The sequence below is a fragment of the Cyclopterus lumpus genome, chromosome 14, assembly GCF_009769545.1.
Source record: "Cyclopterus lumpus isolate fCycLum1 chromosome 14, fCycLum1.pri, whole genome shotgun sequence".
In the NCBI taxonomy this organism is placed as follows: Eukaryota; Metazoa; Chordata; class Actinopteri; order Perciformes; family Cyclopteridae; genus Cyclopterus; species Cyclopterus lumpus.
The window spans coordinates 10,205,421-10,223,872 of NC_046979.1; the positions used below are offsets into that span (position 1 = coordinate 10,205,421).

Below are 18,452 nucleotides of genomic sequence, written 5' to 3' on the forward strand. Positions count from 1 at the left end.
GTGTTGGATGGAGGCCAAGACACTGGATGGCGAAGACGAGGAAGCACACAGTATTGTGGATCACTCGTGTTGTTTGTTCTTTTTCTAAGCCCATCCAAAGTAGATGCAAAGTGTTCTGCAATGTGCCTCATTTGTTCACTCTATCACGTGTCTCCCATGGAGAGATGGCAAAAAGATTCAAGATAGACAGTCAAGGCTAAAGGAACTCATTTTCTGCAGGTGGGAGTTGCAGTCTTATTTCTGCTAGTTTGTGTGATAACAAAAGAAGTGTAGACACTAGATAACATTTCCTCCTTGCAGCTTTGTTGGATTCATATGAATTGGAGACCACAGGGGAGCTAGTAGGTGTAGATAGTAACCATCATGGGCAGGTGTAAAGCTAAGGCGTGGTTACTGTTGTTAGCTGGGTTGCTGCTATCAGCAATGGCTCTGGAATATGAGGGGGTCCCTGGTCAGTGGACACGCTACGGCCAGTGGGATGCCAAAGCAACAGGGGAGCTCAGCTTTATTCTGAATACCAACATCAGCAAAGCCCTGGTGCTCTATCTGGATGATGGCGGGAACTGCGACTTCCTGGAGCTTCTGATTGCAGATGGGAGGCTCCACATGCGCTTCACCATCCATTGTGCCGAACCAGCCTCCGTGCACACAGAGACGCGGATCAACGACCTTCGCTGGCACAGAGTCCTTCTCTCTCGTGATTACAGAGAGACTAGGCTGGTGGTGGACAACGAAGAGAAAGTCGCTGAGGTGAAGTCTAAGAGGAAAGAGATGGTTGTGGCCAGTGACCTCTACGTAGGAGGGATCTCACCTGACGTGCGTCTCTCCGCCCTGACGTCCAGCACCGTTAAATACGAGCCGCCGTTCCGGGGCCTAATAGCCAATTTGAAACTGGGGGAGGCACTTCCATTACTGTTGGATGGCCAAGCTGTTCATAGTGATTTGGAGTACATATGTGGCTCACACTCTCCGTGCGGCAACAAAGGCCTGTGCTCCGTCAGCCAAGGAGAGGTCCTCTGTGACTGTATCAATACCAACCACAGGGGGACGTACTGCAATGAAGGTGAGAAAAATATCCTTCTCTTTGAAGCAAGATGTATTTTGGGCTGTATGATTTGTGGACATTATTCTACTAGTTAAATGTGTTTCGTTCTCTGAATATAATTAACTCACTAATTATCTTACCTTTTGTTTTGGTCACACTAATCGCATTATTTAATGCTAATGTATTCTGCTGAAAATGTTTGCCAGACTCATGATTAGAATTAGCGTACAAATGGTTAAAATAAAATCCCTTAATATCTCATCCTAAGTACTGTATATGGTCTAAACCTCTTTAGGCTCTAGAACATAATCAATAAAGCCCACTTTAAATGATCCAGGTCAAAGTATACCACAGTAGTACTGAAATGGTGCTTTGTTGTGAGAGTCCAGCTCCCTCAGCAATTATCTTTTCAAGTCAAAGAGGATAACGGCTTCCTAATGTGACAGATGTTTGCACATTTACAACCCAGACATTTAACAGGCCACCAAATGTCTTTTTTTGTAGTGTTTACAAAACAGTAAGGACACAATTTGGCAAATTATGTGAGCTTTGAAACTCTTTATGTATAGACAAGAAGCATGCAAATAAGTAATTCATGATTTTTGCCAACAGACGTCAGATTCTCTCTAAAACAACACATGTTTGGCTTGAAAGCTGATAAATGTGTCAGTCAACATGCATGTTTTGGCATGAAATGAAGTAGCCACAATCAGCAATACATTAATATCTCTTTTTCTTCATCCTCCTGCAGCTGTCCAGAAAGATGTAGAAGGTAAGACAATGCTTAATGTAATGAGCATAATGATGAGCGTCATTTGTTTTTTGTGATGCTCTCATTTTAAAGGCTGTTACCACAGCATCAGTGTGTGAGAGTGTGTTTGGTTATTATCAGGTTGTTATTGTCGGTTTGGACTGCAGTTATGACATCCAACAAATTAAGCTGAAAGGCAATATACTATCACTGGTCACAAGGTCACTATGGAAAAAAGCACTTTATGTGCTGAATGCTCATTGTATATAAAATCAGTGTGCTGAAGGTGAATGGAGAGGTCTGCAGAGTACGTGGGTGTTTTATAATACTGGGAGCATTCATATACTTCATATCAGAAAAAAAACAACTGTACAGACATGCTTTGTTTTATTATTCATAACTTGTGTATTTTTCCTCTCTGAAGTTCACATTTTCTTCATCTGAACTGGGCTACTGTGTAGAGTTACGGTTTACTAAGTCATCACGCCATTATGCTCTAAGTTAAATATGTGAATTAAACTCAAAACATGATGGCATCCCATGGCATAACATGGCTGAGGCTTTGGCATTCATTAAATTGTATTATTATTTCCAAAATTAAGTATTTTTTTCCATAGATGCATTTAGAATTATTTTCTTAAGAGGAACCAATCTCTTTTGGCAAGAAAAGAGACACTTGTCTTATTATTGGCAGCATTTTAACCGACCGTGATTCAAGGGGATTGGTTTCTAATGAGGTGCACGTACCGAACTTGAAATGAAGATTGAAAGTGAGGAGGGAGATTTGTTTAGTCGGCATCGGAGCGAGACATCCATCTCCCCCAGTAAGGACCGCTGGTTCTGGTGAAAGGGCAGCCAACAGGCTCAGGAGACCAGCGAAATGTGCACTGATCCACTGCACATTATAAATCACTGTTACCGACTCAAAATGTACCGACCCATGCGCACCTGCTCTCCGAAATTCACCTTTTTACACTTACGATTGGCGCACGACAGGAGAATAGGCCAAAGATTGCGAAATGCTAATGCCTTCATGTGCAGTGGCTCAGTGTAGAATGGCTTTTATGACAACAATGCAATAACATTGGTATACATTCAATTAGATTTCATATTTTGTTCACGATGAGACATGTTTTGGGATAGATTCTGTATATTAAACAGCACATAAGGAGGACTTGGTATATGGCTGTAAGCTTCAGTAATGGAAAATAGGTTTCATCTCTGCACTCATTGTTAATAAGAACAAAGATGGCATGGCTCTGCTCACAGCAATTAGATGACATGCTGCAAAGAGAGCACATCAGAAGTTTCAGTTTATTGGATTAAAGCCTGACATGGAGACAATCCCCAAAGCAGAATGCATGAAAACAACAATGACAACAGTAAAATCACTCTCACCAGATGCCTTTTTTTCTATCCTTCATACAACTCCATGTGCTATTTGCCAGCATGTCTTTGATGTCCTTGCAGCGACAGAAATAGAAGTATCTATGCGTTAGCTCATCTCCCAAGAGATGGAAAAGATGGTAACCCATATGCTATATTTGGTTTTGACTGTGGGTTTTTTAAGTGGTGCAGGAATTTTCGTTATTTATCTGAGGAACTGCATTAAGTCAGTAAACGTTGGGAACCGCAGGTGAGTCTTCTGAGTTCAACGGCAGTGTGCAGCACGTGGGCTCCCGTTGATCTGTGCGGACAAAGGCCACAGTGGAACATGCTCTAATGCCCAAAGAGTGCAGCATTCTCCAATGTCCTATGTGCAGAAAAAAAGGTCTGTGGGATAGAGATAAGGACAGCCACCTCAGATACAGAAGAGTGCGAAATCTCTACAATATACATGCATGGGAAACCTTACACAACACTCACACAAGTGCAAACACATTGCCTTTGTGTTTTTCCCCCTGTAGATTGTCACGTGCAGGTACACAGTGATGACGTACCAATAACTACAGACATGCCAAAGCAAGTATAGCACTCTTTTAAAGAAAGAACGCAGCTGGTCCTGATGGGCTTGCATCTTTCAGCAGCAGTGACCTTGGTCTAATCCCTCATTAAAACAGGCTCCATAATACTGTACTTTTCAAGGAAAAACAAATTTGGCAAATCCTAATCCTCATGCAATGGCTCTTTCTTCTTAGATGCTCGCTAATTAATGTCATATTAATGACTGAGAGGTCCGTCAACATCTGCATTGGTTTTTTTCACTATTTGTTTAATTAAGGTTACTTAGACAGCAGTGTTTGTCTGGCTAGGAGTGTTCCCAAAGGTTCATACTATCATAAGTAAAGTAAAATGAAGATGTATTTTGCTGTGTTTGGTAGCGCCACTTACCTAAATTACCTTCCTCAAGTGTGTTCATAGAACATGTTATACCATCCAATCTATATAAATATGCTAGTTTATTTTGGTGACTGTACTTTGAAAAATCAAGATAATTGTAAAAGGTAAGGTAAGAATAAAATAAGTGAAAAAAGAGGGCAGTAGGAGACTTTTTTTTATTACATAAAACATTTTTAGTTAAAGCAAAAATAATATTATGCTGACATGGCAGCACTCTTGGAATCTATCTGTCAGAAGTTCCCCTTAATAACTTTGACTGATTCCTAACGGGCTAGAACAGTGGATTGTTTTTATTTATTTAAAAATGTACTTTATATAAACTAATGCCGAATCAAAAGGATCCTAAAAGCAAATTACTTACATTTCTAATAAAATGAGCTTCAATCGACTGGTTATACATTTCTATTTGCATCTTATCTTAAAATAGCAAACTGGTAGATTACTAGTAGGAAAAGCGGTTTATTTTCATATAGGCTTTCCCAATGGGATTCTACAGGTCGAGCCAGTTATCTCTGCATTTCCACACACTGAGATTTAGATGTAAGGCTCAGCCAACTAGGATGAGCATAGTCAATGGGTGGCTGCCTTATACAAGGGCAGCAACAACACCACTCCTCCTCCACTTTCCATCACCTCTTAGGATGACAACTACACACTCAGAGAAGACTTTGTTGGCTGAGGAACTTGTTAAGTGCTGCCTGCCCTTTTGGTCACCAGCATCAGTCTCCATCAGTCAGGGAGGCCGGTCCGTTTACCTCAAATGTGTGGAGTCGTCGTAGCTTCGAATCCTTTGGAACAAAGCTCCTTTCTCCAGCTCCACAGCAAACACAAGAGTGAACAATTAGACTTTAGCACCCCCCACATGACGAAGCGATGGCTTTGTGAAGGCTTCTTCATATTTGTTGGATAGCATGAAACCTACACCTCCCTACATGGACGAAAGATGGCAGAAAGAGATTTTCCTCCTGCCGTCTCAGCTGCTGGGTGTGTCTTTGTCGCCGGTAATGATTAACAAACACCTTTTGTAGACCCTCGTTGTTACTGCAGCATAGTTCTGCTGAGTGATGTGCAGGAAGATACGGACACCGGCAGAAGATGAAGCCCGGTCAGATCTGAGTATGTCTAGTCGAGGATGAGATCATGATGTAACGCTCTTTATGCCTCGTTCCTTCGTACGTTGGCTCGTCATGTAGAATGCAGAGCCACAGTGGGGGGTGCACACGTCAGCTCTTTGTGTGCCGGGTAGGCAGGGCTGTGGTCGAATCTTGTCAAAGGAGAGGCTCAGTCACTGGTGTTGCAATTAGACACTGTATCAAAAGCCTACGTGTTGGCAGGCTAAGGGCCTTCCCAGGGGTAATCATGTCCATTCCACAGCCAGAGCTGCGGCATGAACAGCCCTGTCCAGTAGAACGTGTGGAGGAGATTTGTGCCGGCCGGCCCCTTCGTGAGATTTCATCTAACGACTGAACGGGGACTTGAACCGTGAGTGAGGGACTTGCTGTGTGAGTCTGTATGCTGATGCACCGATGAGAGCTGTTTGTGTTGGCTGGCACAGCGGGGCTTGTGTACTCCACACAGGTGTTGCATTGTGTCATCCCCTTTTTGGCAAGAGGAGCATGTGAAGTATGCCATGTAATTTCTGGCCGGTGTATTGAGATATTTGTCTTAGGGCAGGACATAAGAGGGAGAGACACACAAAACTGAATATAATTTGGTTTTGATTGCCGCAGTGTTCTCAGGCCGACCAGCTGGACTTTTATACACCGTCACCTGAAACTGCTCAGCAATATTATGTGATTGATGGGCTGCAGCGCATTTTGTATTTTGCTTCCATAGATCTATGGAAGTATAAGTATTGCAAAGCTGAAGTACACACTGTCTGTTGCACCACGAAATGCTGCTTGATGTTTGGGCCAATGCAGGTAGCCGCCATGTCCAACACAGCGACCACAGCAGCATCTTCTAATTGACAAAATATGGAGGGGGAGATTTTTTGTCTTGGCTGGCTGCTTCATGAGTTTATAGTCAGTGAGGGGAAACACAGTGCAGATTTAAGTCACAGCTCAATTATGCTTTTTTTCCCAAAATTAAAAGGTTAGGTGGGGCAGATCATTAGTGGTCGACCTGTTACATGATGGTTGTTATGTCCTGTATGAGTGTTCCACCACCTAAGCCTATTGAGCTCCATTAGCAAATCCTCTGTGAAATAGAGCGATGGTCGCTAAAGATTTATTGGATAAGGAATGGTGTCACTTCTGCCCTTTTACAAAACGCTGCCATATTGAATGTTAAATAGGCTCAAGTGGATTTGCGGACCATTTACATGTAAATATCAGTGCATAGAGACAAGTGGCTGAGCCTATAGCGCCCTGCTGGAGATCATAGAACTAGTGTTTCCAAGTGGTTTTATATTGTTACATAAAGTAGAATTTATGTATATCTGGTACATCTCGAACGCTGTCGCCATCAATTAAACATACAGTATGTGTTCCATTTAGAAAAAAGCATCTGTGCGAGCAACTACCTATAAGGGTTGCACCAATCAAGATGTTTTTTTCTCTCCTTGCTTTCCCTCTCCTCCCTTGAGATGTTTGTCTGTTTTTAGTTTGGTTTCCCCTTTATATTTTAGTTTAAACTTTGACATCCGTACCTACCCCAGGATGTCTGTCACAAACTGCAGTCCAACATTGTGACAATGCTTTTGTTCTCCCAAACCTCTTTATGAACTTCCTGTTTTCGTATCCTTTTTTCTGTTCTTTCCCTCAAGGTCTGGCGCACCTGATGTTAAACCGCCAAGGTATGGGGTCTATTGGTTTGCTTTTCCTTCCCAGCCACCTGATCACAACATTTCCCCTTCCCTGAAATCATTTCAGTTAACTGTGCTGCACTAATATTTCCTCTCCTCTTTTTTCATATACTTGCCTATTCGTTTTTGCTTCCTGTCATGTTATACTCACTACTCACTCAATCTGTGTCCGTCAAACCCTTGTCCTGACCACTGACTGAGCTACTGGAACATCACCTTTGACCTCTGCAGTTTTTCGCCAAGGTAATGCATCTATGCTCATAGCATCTCTTCGGTTTTGGTTTCATGGTGTTTTCAAAGAAAATAAACAGGTGTCCAAAGTAAAAAATAAAGGTGTTTCATGCCTCAGGGCCGCACAAAAAGCAAGTCATTGCAGCCTAATTGCCAGGAAAAGATTTGTTGGCATATTACGTTTCTGGAAACCACAAATACATTGAATGTTGTAGTTTATTTTAATTTTATAATGATCAAACACACGTTTGTTATGTAACATTATCTAAGAAAGTCTGCTAAAGTTTGTTTGTTATGTCATTATTTGACTACAAACCATGAGGTTTTCTAACCTTACCCAAATCGCCTCAAAATGTTTCTGCAAGCATAATGCGACGTATGACAATCAACGTATCCCATGGTTTGCATACAATGCCAACATATTTTTCTGCCAACTGCGTTGCTTATTGTTGAAATAATCAGAAGTAGACACAGGCATACTGTATTTCTTGAAGGAGATTATTTAGCTTTTTTTCTGCATTCTGGAGGCTGTTGTATTCAGAATTGAAATGTGCGATTATTAGGTTGTTAATAAAAATGAATCCCTTGGTCGCAAATATTTCTTCACTGCAGTAGTGTTTATGTGTTGCATATTAATATGAGCACATATTTCAATCTACTGATGGAAGAGATAACACAGGAGGAAGCTTTTGCCAGTAAACAATTAAGAATCATGAAGATGTCCTGTTCTTCTTCATAAAAAAAGAAGAGTTATCATGTTGCTCCTTCTCTATACAGTTTTCACTGAAGTACGGGATAACTTTGGTCTAGTTACTGTCTGCGATGTAAAACCTTCGAAGAAAAACATAAATTCAATGCAATAAAGGTCAAATACTTTGAGGGGCATTTTGACTGAATAGTATGGGTATAGCCCTAACCCTGCTTTGTGTTTTCTGCTACGTATTGTGCGATTCAAACAAAAGTCTCCATCCCGTCTCCATGGCAATCCGTGTCTCCAAACACAGAGACCTTGATGACCCACTCTGCCAGTATACATCTACTGCTCCTGCTAATCTCTCATAAAGTTCTAATTTTCCTCATCAGCAAAATGTTACTGAGACTATTATCTAGAGATTAAATATTTTCTTGGTTGAATTTTAAACACTTAACAAGTTATGTTCTCGAAACGACTGAGCATATTTGGTTATTGTAACAGCTCCTTTTTACACGTTCATAGAAACCATGTTCATTCATTAGGAGAATCAGTTTTTATTTTCAAAACACTCAGTGCTGAAAAGTATGTGTAATCATTCTAAGAGATCATTATGAATACCCTGCAGATGTTAGCTGAAATAGTTTTTTATGTCATTTTTGGATTACATTGTTTCCACTTTCATGGGACACAAATTGGAGAAGATGAGAAGAATGTGTGGCAGTACCCTGGGTGTTCTCATACACATGTTCTGGTGTAGAACTGATAACACTAATACGGAGGTCATTTATTGTAGATGGAAAGACTTAAGCGAAAACTTCACAGTATGATTACACCCCTTTTTCACCCTCTATAAATAGTGCAGCTTGAGGCTATACGGGACTGTGACATTATAGATTAAGGTTTGGATTCTTTGGTTACTCGCTAGCTAAGGGAACAACTTGTTCATGTACAGAAGTAGTAATCAGTCTTTACAAAGCCAAAAATATCGTTTTAATTTATACTTCAATTGATACATATGCAGACAGAACAATGCAATTGGATACACTGCATGCTGCTACTGCTTCAACAATGATTAACATTTTCTTCTGTCCTAGAATAACGCTGCTATATCAAATATTTAGTAAGTCATACAGCCACTGGGTACCAAAGGCCGACCACAATGGGATCTGTCATGAAATTAGGCCTAAACATAATTGCTCCATTTCATGCATCAATAAGAGGCAGTTGGTAATTGATTATTGAATGAAGATTTATAGAAATACGCCTTCAAGCTACGCTCCGGCGTAGCACTGCAACAATTAGTAACAGAGTAAAGTGCATCTGGCTTTCTGGGATATACATGAGGCATCAACATTTTATTCTGCCGTTTAATGTCACTACAAACCTTTGTTATTAACTTTGACAATGTCCCAGATTTAGCTTGAGGGGACACCCGAGGGAGCGGTTTGATTTGACCTAAATTAATTTGGTCACAAATAATTTAAAATAAAATATACGGCACAGTTTTCCCCTCACAGTTTTCAAATGAACTAAAGTATTTCTCCAGACTTCAGGGGAATTCGGGAGTGGCTGCTTTTTTGCGTGGGCTTAATAATGCATTGCCAGTGTGTACACACAGATGTAATGTCAATAATGAGATTATTCAGGCACAGGTGTAGCTTATTGAGCACCTAGGTCAATAAGATACACCTGTGCCTGCCTCTAGACAAATGGTAAGCTGCTGCCCTGCTATCTACGTGCCCACACTAACTGACAACTAGCCGACAACTGACTCTGATCAGGTCAGCAACTGCCATCGGCGTCCCGGGTTTTTGGACCACTTTGAAATTAATCAGATGTAAAGCTTGATATTATTGAGCAATACACATGTTAACCTTTTCATGTGGTGCAGCCACTGCAGCATGGTGTAATTGCAGCAGAGTCTGGAACAGGTGGGCTAATAAGAAGTAGTAGCAGATAATTTCTTCCCTCCTGATGGCAAGACCCTCTGCCTCTACAGTGTTTGATGTGCATCAGGCTGTGACAGTTAGCACCTAATGTATAGCTCTGGGCGGTACATTTACACATAATCCTGTTTAGACATGGGCATGGGGGCAACACCAGCTGCTATTATCTATTTTAAAGTGAACATGTCCAATGTTCAAGTGGCACCCAGTTCCCTCCATATTTTGTAGCTGCACACTTTGTTGGATCGCCATGAGCAGCGCCCCAAGGACTCCCCCCACTTCACATTATCCTGAATTTAGAGGAATGGGGTGCAAGTAGATAGGAGATGGACTTATGGATAGTAAGACTGAGAGAGGCAGGGGTAGCACAAAGCAGCAAGATGTGAGAATGAGAAGAGAAGCCATGAGAGACATGACAAGATTGTTGGCGCTGCCATTATATTCTGCTGAGCCTTTGTTTTTCCTGCTGATATGGGCATGTATTTTCATGGAGAAATAGTTTAGCGCAATTGTCTTACAGCAGCCAAGGTAGAAGGTTTATGGCTCTGCCCCAAGTCAGCTGCAACATGCAAAATAAGTGTGAAACCGCTCCAGCAGCCTCTCTTAGCAGATGCAGTGACTGCAGCCAGTGTCTCTGATGGCATTTCCTCTGAGTCAGAGCCAAAGTCTGGTGTCAGAGCAAACACAGCCAGTATTACCTTTTTCACAAGCTAGTAAACATTGTTGCTGCAGACACCTCTCAGGAAAGCAGGGATGTGGCTCGCTGCCTTTCTAACCACCCACACACTTCCACATTGACATCTTCATTGTAGAAACCTTGGAATGAAAAAAAGACAATTGCATCGGATATGATCACATTTTTGTAATATGGACTGTATGAGAAAAGCTTTCATGGATATTACATTAAATGGTTGCTCTGCATGAGGAGTTATTAACTGCACCATCGGGTGTGGTGGGTAACACTGTTGATTCACAGCAAGAGGGGCTGGGGTTCGATTCCCAGGCTAGGCGAGCCTTGTGTGTGGAGTTTGCATGTCCTCCCTGTGCCAGCGTGGGTTCTCTCTGGATCCTCCATCTTCCTCCCACGGTCCAAAAACATGCAGCTTAGCTCAATTGATCTCTCACAATTGTCCGTAGGTATGGATGCAAGCGTGAATGGTTGTCTGTCTCTATATGTCAGCGACCTGTCCAAGATTATGGATGGATGGATGGATGGATCTATAAGTTGCCTTCATTGTTCACTGCACTGACTCTGCACCTCCACTCAGTGCTTTACATTTTACCTGCAACATCAGTCAAATGCCAAACTTCACATTTAAGCTCAACAACAACAGCTTAGCAAGTTGCTCCTCAGTGGTTGAGTAAGTACACGGCTCAAACAATAGAGACTAATGGGACCACTGATCCTGTTGGCTTAAATTGGCCCCGGAGTTCAGAAGCTGACATTTACTGTACAAACAAACATAGGCTTTGGGGACAGCTTATCTAGCTAGCTTGTTCAGTAGCTTCAAGGCTGAATCTCATAAACAAGCAAAAGAAGGGATGTCTGTACTGGCTTGAAACACATGTGTTCAAGAAATATGTTATACAATAGGTAACATTATGTACCCAATTTGGTTTAATGTTAAAAAGTACAACCCTGGAAAATCTACTGTGGATTTCAAAATTATTATGATATTATTGTCAAAATACATAAAGTCTTTGTGCAAGGCCTTTGTGACTCACAGAGCAGAATTGATACAGTTTGTTTAGTCATTCAGGATACAATACAGCCCAGACAAATCCCACTGGACGCGTTCGCAAAATCACAAAACAACATTTGATGCAAAGCTGGATGACCTCTTACCACTCTGGTGTGGAGTTCAGTTTTCAGTTCAGTCTGCTGCGCTCATGTTGTTGCATAACTTCACAGTCACAATATTAAAGAACTTGCTCCGAAATAGTTTTAATTTCCAAAATGTATATTATAATTTATAGGCTTCTATGTGCAAACATAGCTGTGTGTCTGTCTATCTATCGATCTGCAATATATCTTTTTTTATTTATTCAAAATCTTGTCATTTTGATAGTCATTCAGCTTATGTTGGCAATAACTGTCAAAAACTCAAATCAAAAAGCTTCATCTTGTTAAAGCGTCATGGTGAGATCGGCTGTAATATCAAGAATGATTTTGTGTCTTATGTGTCAAGATGTTTGGCACCAGAGGCACATTAATACGGTCATCTGTGCAGCTTGTGAAAAGTTATGTTGCTAACATGTTGAATGACAAGAAATGATGAGAAGATCTCTGTTCTGCTTTGCTTAAACCTGAAAACTGCTTTTATTGGAGCAGTCAGGGAAATAGTTTGAGCCGTCAGATTGTTATGTATGTTTAACATCCTCGCTAGAAATTATTTAAACTGTGGCTGTGATTTAGAAGTTTACCCAAGCCTGACACATTTATATTATTTAGTATTCATTTTTAACCACCACTGTTGAATAATGGATAAGCCATTTTACACCAAAACAAACAATACTTTATAACTTCCCTATCCTGTATCGTCCTTTTTTTCCTACGGAAGATGTACATCTTTAAAAACAGGTCCAGAATGTATATTTTTAACTGTAGTTTTTAGCAAACTTTACTGAATTAGAAGCACATTTTTCATTTGCTTGGGGCTCATTTCAGCTGCAGATTTTGTTTGCAAGGAAGTATTTACATTACTACAGTAAACTACAGTGCCTGTGTTCATTTGGATCATGTCACCAAGTGTACACTCTGACTCACTGTTTTCATAGAGGTCTGCAGCAGAGAGGAATTAGCTACATCACGCTTTGGCTTCACAGTAGGATCAGCTTATTGTCGGTTTTGGTCATTTCATGGGATTTGTTAACAATGAGAAAGTATCACTGGACTATCCTTTAATGTGCAAGCAACAGGCACAATTGTGATCTCCCTTCATACGTCCATCAGAATGTATGGTGATTTCGTAGCACGTGTGAATAGCTCCACAAATGTGTACAGTACAGGACACGGTTGGTTCATGTTAGTTTTGGTGTTAGTGAAATGGATTTCTTGAATAATACTGCACTGTATTTTGCTTTGCTCACCAAAACCTTACCTATCGCAACATGCCACTGAAGTAGTGAATATACTGACGTAGGTAAGTCAAACGTAAGTCTGGTGACGGAGGCAATTATCTAAGATGTTTCTTCTCCCCTCTCAGGGCAGGAGGAGTCAGTAGCCACCTTCAAAGGCAATGAGTTCTTCAGCTACAACCTGTCCCAGACTCCCATTCAGAGCAGTTTGGATGAGATCACGATGTCCTTCCGGACCCTGCAGAGGAACGGCCTGCTGCTTCACACAGGGAGGTCAGCTGACTACGTCAACCTGTCCCTGAGGAACGGAGCTCTGTGGCTGGTCATCAACCTGGGCTCCGGTGCCTTCGAAGCCCTCGTGGAACCCGCCAAAGGGAAGTTCAACGACAATGTCTGGCATGATGTTCAAGTGACACGCAACCTCCGCCAGGTGGGTATACATCCAGCCGCTGTGACGTGCGTCTTTCTTGTATCTTTCACACAATACATACTTATATTTAACATTTGGATGATATTCTTACAAGGTCAAAGTAAAACCAGTCCTATATGAATAGGATTTATAGTCCACTATCATTGTAAACACTAACAAAAATTGTGTTGGCTTCTGTTGAATGTTTAATATTTCTGCTCTGCTGGCCTCTCTCATTTTCCACATTCTGACACAGTAGATATACAAGCTCATATTAGGTCATCGCCCTCTTTCTCGTGAAAAAGATTGCTTTGGTGGAAATCACAGAGTGCATTTATAATCAGGCAAGTTATTTTTTTCTGCAACCCGCAAGACTGCTGTAAAGGTCTTTTTACCTTATTGAAAGAAAGACTCAACACATCCATCACGTTCATGTATCCTGCAGTAGCGATGAAATTTCTGCAGCCTGCTCTTTTTTCCACCTTTAGAGAACAATAATCGTCCTACAGATTTTCAGATTGTCACTCCACTTAAACAAAAAGCCAAAAACAAATGCAAATGCATCTTGCAGCAGCATCAGAGAGGACCTGCAGGAAAGAGTAGGGCTTTATATAATGAAGACAGCCATTGCATGTGTCCAATATTGTACTGCTGTATCTACTGTACTGTACTCCAGCCAAGTACAACTCGGCCCTAAGGTTTCATATTCATTAACGTTTTCCACTGGACAAAGCACAGTGCTTAATTTCAGAATTAATTTAAAGCCTGCCAGGATGTGTCTGTGTTAAATTAGAAGTTACCCTGCTGGCAATCTTCTTTGACTGTAGTCTACAATTACCATTTCTCTATGTGTGTGTGTGTGTGTTTGTGTGTGTGCGTGGGGGGGGGGGGGGGGGGGGGGGGGGTGTTATGCGTGTGTGTGTGTGTGTGTATATATATATATATATCTATATATGTTTATATATGTGTGTGTGTGAATATATATATATATATGTGTATAAATATATATATGTATATGGAATGCATATACGTACATATAAATATATATATATGTGTATGTGTACATATATATGTATATATGTGTGTATATATATGTATATATATATATATATATATGTGTATGTATATATATGTGTGTGTGTGTGTGTGTGTGTGTGTGTGTGTGTGTGTGTACATACTGTATATACGATGTAAGTAGTGGGATATTGTTGACCATATGTATTCCCCTAAGCACCTGTCGACCTACAGTGCCGAGGTGCAAAGTAATAGTTGAGTGCATTTAAAAAACCTAGTGGACAATAGCACGATACTGAAACCTTAAGGATACTAGGCTTCTGAAAGCAAAAGGGGTCTCAGCATTTTATTGCCAAATAAAGTGTCCACTTAGTAAATGTACCTGAACCAAAGCTAAACTAAATAGATTTTGTTTACAATGAGCTTTGCCACGCGTAACGCATTTAAATGTTAGAATTTCTTTGCTCATATTGTATCTAGCTCTCTCATCATCACCAATATATTCTGAACCTGTCACATTAGGCTGCATATAAAGTTGCATCCTCCTGCACATCTATTTCCTTACCCCGGCTTCCAAAAGAGCAGCAAAATGCTTACAATGTCACTTATGCTTTCAGCCATACATTTGATCCCTGTGTAAATTGCTTTCCCTTCAGATAAGTTACCCCACTGACATGTAGATAGGAGGAACTGTAACTCTCAAGAGAGTGCTGGTGGAAACATTTTAGTAGATCCGGTGGTGCTTTTTTTCAGCTAGAATTCCTTCTATTACCGGCTCCCCATCCATTCAACTTCTCTTTTCCTGTTGTGGGCAAACATATTGATGCTCATTCTATCTAATTTTCTGACGTTTAAATATGCATCTACCTATTTATGGGGCAGAACTGTGCACACTCACATACAACACTAATAAGCACACATGTTATCCTAAATACTGCATTTGATTCTCACTGTCACTCTTGAGCTCCAAGAGCATCAGCAGTTTAGAAATTGAACAGAAATGATGTTCAGCTGTCAGGATGTGGTGTAATACTCAATATTAGAAACTGGTCGTGCTTTTACGTTGCAAGATGAAAAAGAAAGCAGCAATGGTTTCCAGGCATAAAAGCACTTTGATTTTTCTGAATACCCTAATGTGCAGTACCTTTACCTTTAACCCACAGTTAAGCCCTGCCATTGTCCACTGTCCAAGCCAAAGATACTGAGAGCATCACCACTAGATAGGCAGAAATCAATACCTGCCAGTACCAGTGAATGGAGAGGCAGGACCTCGTTTCAGAGACCTGACACCTGAGCATTCCCTGTCAGGTCGTTCTTTTGTCTCTTATCCTCTTGCTTTCAACATACCAGCGAATAGACGCCACAGATTTCACTAAGTTAAGTTCCCGAGATATTTTTAATTAGGAGTTATTTGTATGAGAATCAGTCCACACCACTAAACATATGTCTATTAAAGTCGGTAGTGTAGTTTTTATCCAAACTGTCTAGAATACATATATAATAATGGAGGTGTGTATTTAATGACAGAGAGAGCAGTTTCCTCGCCCTTACATATTAATTGGTCTCTGATATTTTACGAGCACACTGGCCTGAACTTGAAATGATTGTATGTATGAATGACAGCTTTCCACTCAAGCCTTTCATTTATAAAAATAATTTTGATTGGTGTGAAACATTAGAACAATTAGTTGGCATGTCCCCTGCCTCTTTGGAGCTATTCTTTTTTTCATTTAAACTCAATCACTTGAAGTACAGTATATTAATTAGTTTTTCCCTTAGATTTTCCTCAAAATGATTTTTTTTTATTCAGTCACTAAGAAATCATTATTGTTTTCACCTTATTACCCAAGTGGGAGTGGGAGCTGTTACCTTTGTGCAGGAATACGTGTTAACTGTAGGCTTATTGTCATGGCAACAAGCATATCATTTCTTTTATAGCCCGATTCAGTCATTCATTTCATTTGTCTCTGTGCACTGACGAGACTGATATGGGAATAATCTTGTTTTGTTGCTGCCAACACGCAAGCAATGTAGCTTGCCATCTTGATATCTTTATCTTAAATTAATTGAATACACTGTAGCATTCATATAGCTCTTAACAAAAAATATCCGTTGAAGAAATATTTATGTTATATTGACTGCTAATATATCAGAAACAGGGATCAGCTGAGATTAGTGAACCCTTCAAAGCTGTACTTAAAGCAAGCTCAACTAAATCAAGAAATGAGGCACGAATTAGGACAGATCTTTTTCTTACTGACTTAAAATCTCTCCATGTCTTATTTCTTTTCATTATTACGTCCTCTAGGTAACGATCTTGGTGGATGGGATTCTCACCACCACCGGCTACACTCAGGAGGACTACACCATGCTGGGCTCTGATGATCTCTTCTACATAGGGGGCAGCCTAAACACAGCCGACCTGCCAGGCTCCCCGGTCAGCAACAACTTCCTGGGCTGTCTGAAAGATGTGAGTACAGCTTGACCTCGGTCCCAGCAGAGCTCTGGAAATACTATCCTACCCTCCTTAGATAGCACTCCCCTTTCCTACAAGCAGAGTATGTTCTGCATATAGAAAATCACCCCTCACATTCGTATTGATTCTCCCGTTGTAGGTTGTTTGAAGGAGAAACAATCAGCTGCATATGCGCTGTGCAGAGCATATGCATTTATAGATTCCTGAGGGAATCCCGTTGAGAAGCACTAATACACATCAGAAAGAGATGCATCCTCTTCATTCCTGAAACACAGTCTTTTTTTAAGCTTTTTAACTCTGGCCTGTATGTACCTGTCAAATTGATTATTTCGAGCAAGCAAGTAAGATGGTGTACTCAGCATTTGAATTAATATAGACAAAGTGAATAATGGATTAATAGGCCAATTTCAGCCTGGACTTGCACATTTTTAATGAAGTGAGCAAACTCATGAAAGCAAATGACATTCTAGTGTAAGTGCATCAAAAGTGAGTGAAAAGCTTTCCCTCACCCAAAGATGGATTAGGAAGATGGCATTACTTAAAACAAGTCTGTAGTTTGAATTAAAAGTGTCAAGGTGGAAGATTGGTGTATGTATATATAGTTTCTTGGGGTCAATACCCGGCGCAAACAAATTAGTTTTCTTGGCAGAGACACTTACGTCAAAGGATATAAGAGCATTTATTCCATAAATGCTTCTAAACTGTTATAAGGCTCCACTCTTAATCCCCATTAAATCCAGCTGCATGGGATCAGTGGGAGTACAATGCACCAAGGGACAGAACAGATGCGTCACTTAGAGGATGCACGAGGCAAATAGAGTAGAAATAGCCTGACTAAGCTCGTAACAGCAGCAGCAAGTTGGAGCAAAGTATAACAAGCAGCAGCTTCTTTAAACTTTAGTATGTGTGAAAGGGAGAGATTGGCAGATTATAAAGACTGTCATATAGTCTGCTTAAAAGTAGAGTGATGACTTATTTGAATATTGATGGAGACTTTGTGCTTGACTTCAGCGCTCTGCCAGAACTATCATAAAAAGATTTATCTTTTAGTTTCAGATTTCCTTATTGGAACCCAAGCAACAGAAAACTTTCACTTGCCAAGCTCGACCCACAAAGCATCTAGTTTTTGCAGTCACAGAATGTATTTATGGCGGAGAACTGAAATCTTCAGACAGATGTGTTGAAAAGAAGTCATCTGTGTTGAGAAGTTTACGCACAACGCATAAAAAGAGAAGTTACAGACTAATTGTTTACATCATCTGCTTAGCTACGCTGAGCACAACGGATGATAATGTCAATCGCTCGGTTTGTTGGCCTGGACAGATATATCTCAGCAACTTGGATGGATTGCCTTGGAATTTGGACCCATAGGTGAATTCATACAGACTTTGATCACCTGACGTTTGTTGAATGGGATGTTATTGGTGGTTTTCAGTGAAATGTCTCATTAACTATTTGATGGAGTAACGTCAAATTTGCTCAAATCCATAATTGACCCATACTTTGGCATACAAATGATCAGCTTCAGGGGAATTTTCTGTAAAGAGCTAATAACAAATATGAGCATGCTAACGAGATAAACTAAGATATTGAACCTGCCAAATATTACCTGCTTAACATCAGCAGGTTAGGATTGCCTTTGTGAGCATGCATCAGTATCCA

The 18,452-nt window shown here is 40.6% G+C and overlaps 1 protein-coding gene across 1 annotated transcript in view; it reads left to right on the forward strand.

Moving 5' to 3' along the window:
- The first annotated feature begins 363 nt into the window (after positions 1 to 363).
- nrxn2a (neurexin 2a) overlaps positions 364 to 18,452 on the forward strand; it is an 82,684-nt gene continuing 64,595 nt past the window's right edge. The window contains exons 1-6 of the mRNA XM_034549991.1: positions 364 to 1,063; positions 1,797 to 1,817; positions 6,904 to 6,933; positions 7,174 to 7,185; positions 13,020 to 13,321; positions 16,623 to 16,784. Of these exons, the coding sequence (XP_034405882.1) occupies positions 364 to 1,063; positions 1,797 to 1,817; positions 6,904 to 6,933; positions 7,174 to 7,185; positions 13,020 to 13,321; positions 16,623 to 16,784 (1,227 nt within the window). The remainder of the gene's footprint in view (positions 1,064 to 1,796; positions 1,818 to 6,903; positions 6,934 to 7,173; positions 7,186 to 13,019; positions 13,322 to 16,622; positions 16,785 to 18,452) is intronic.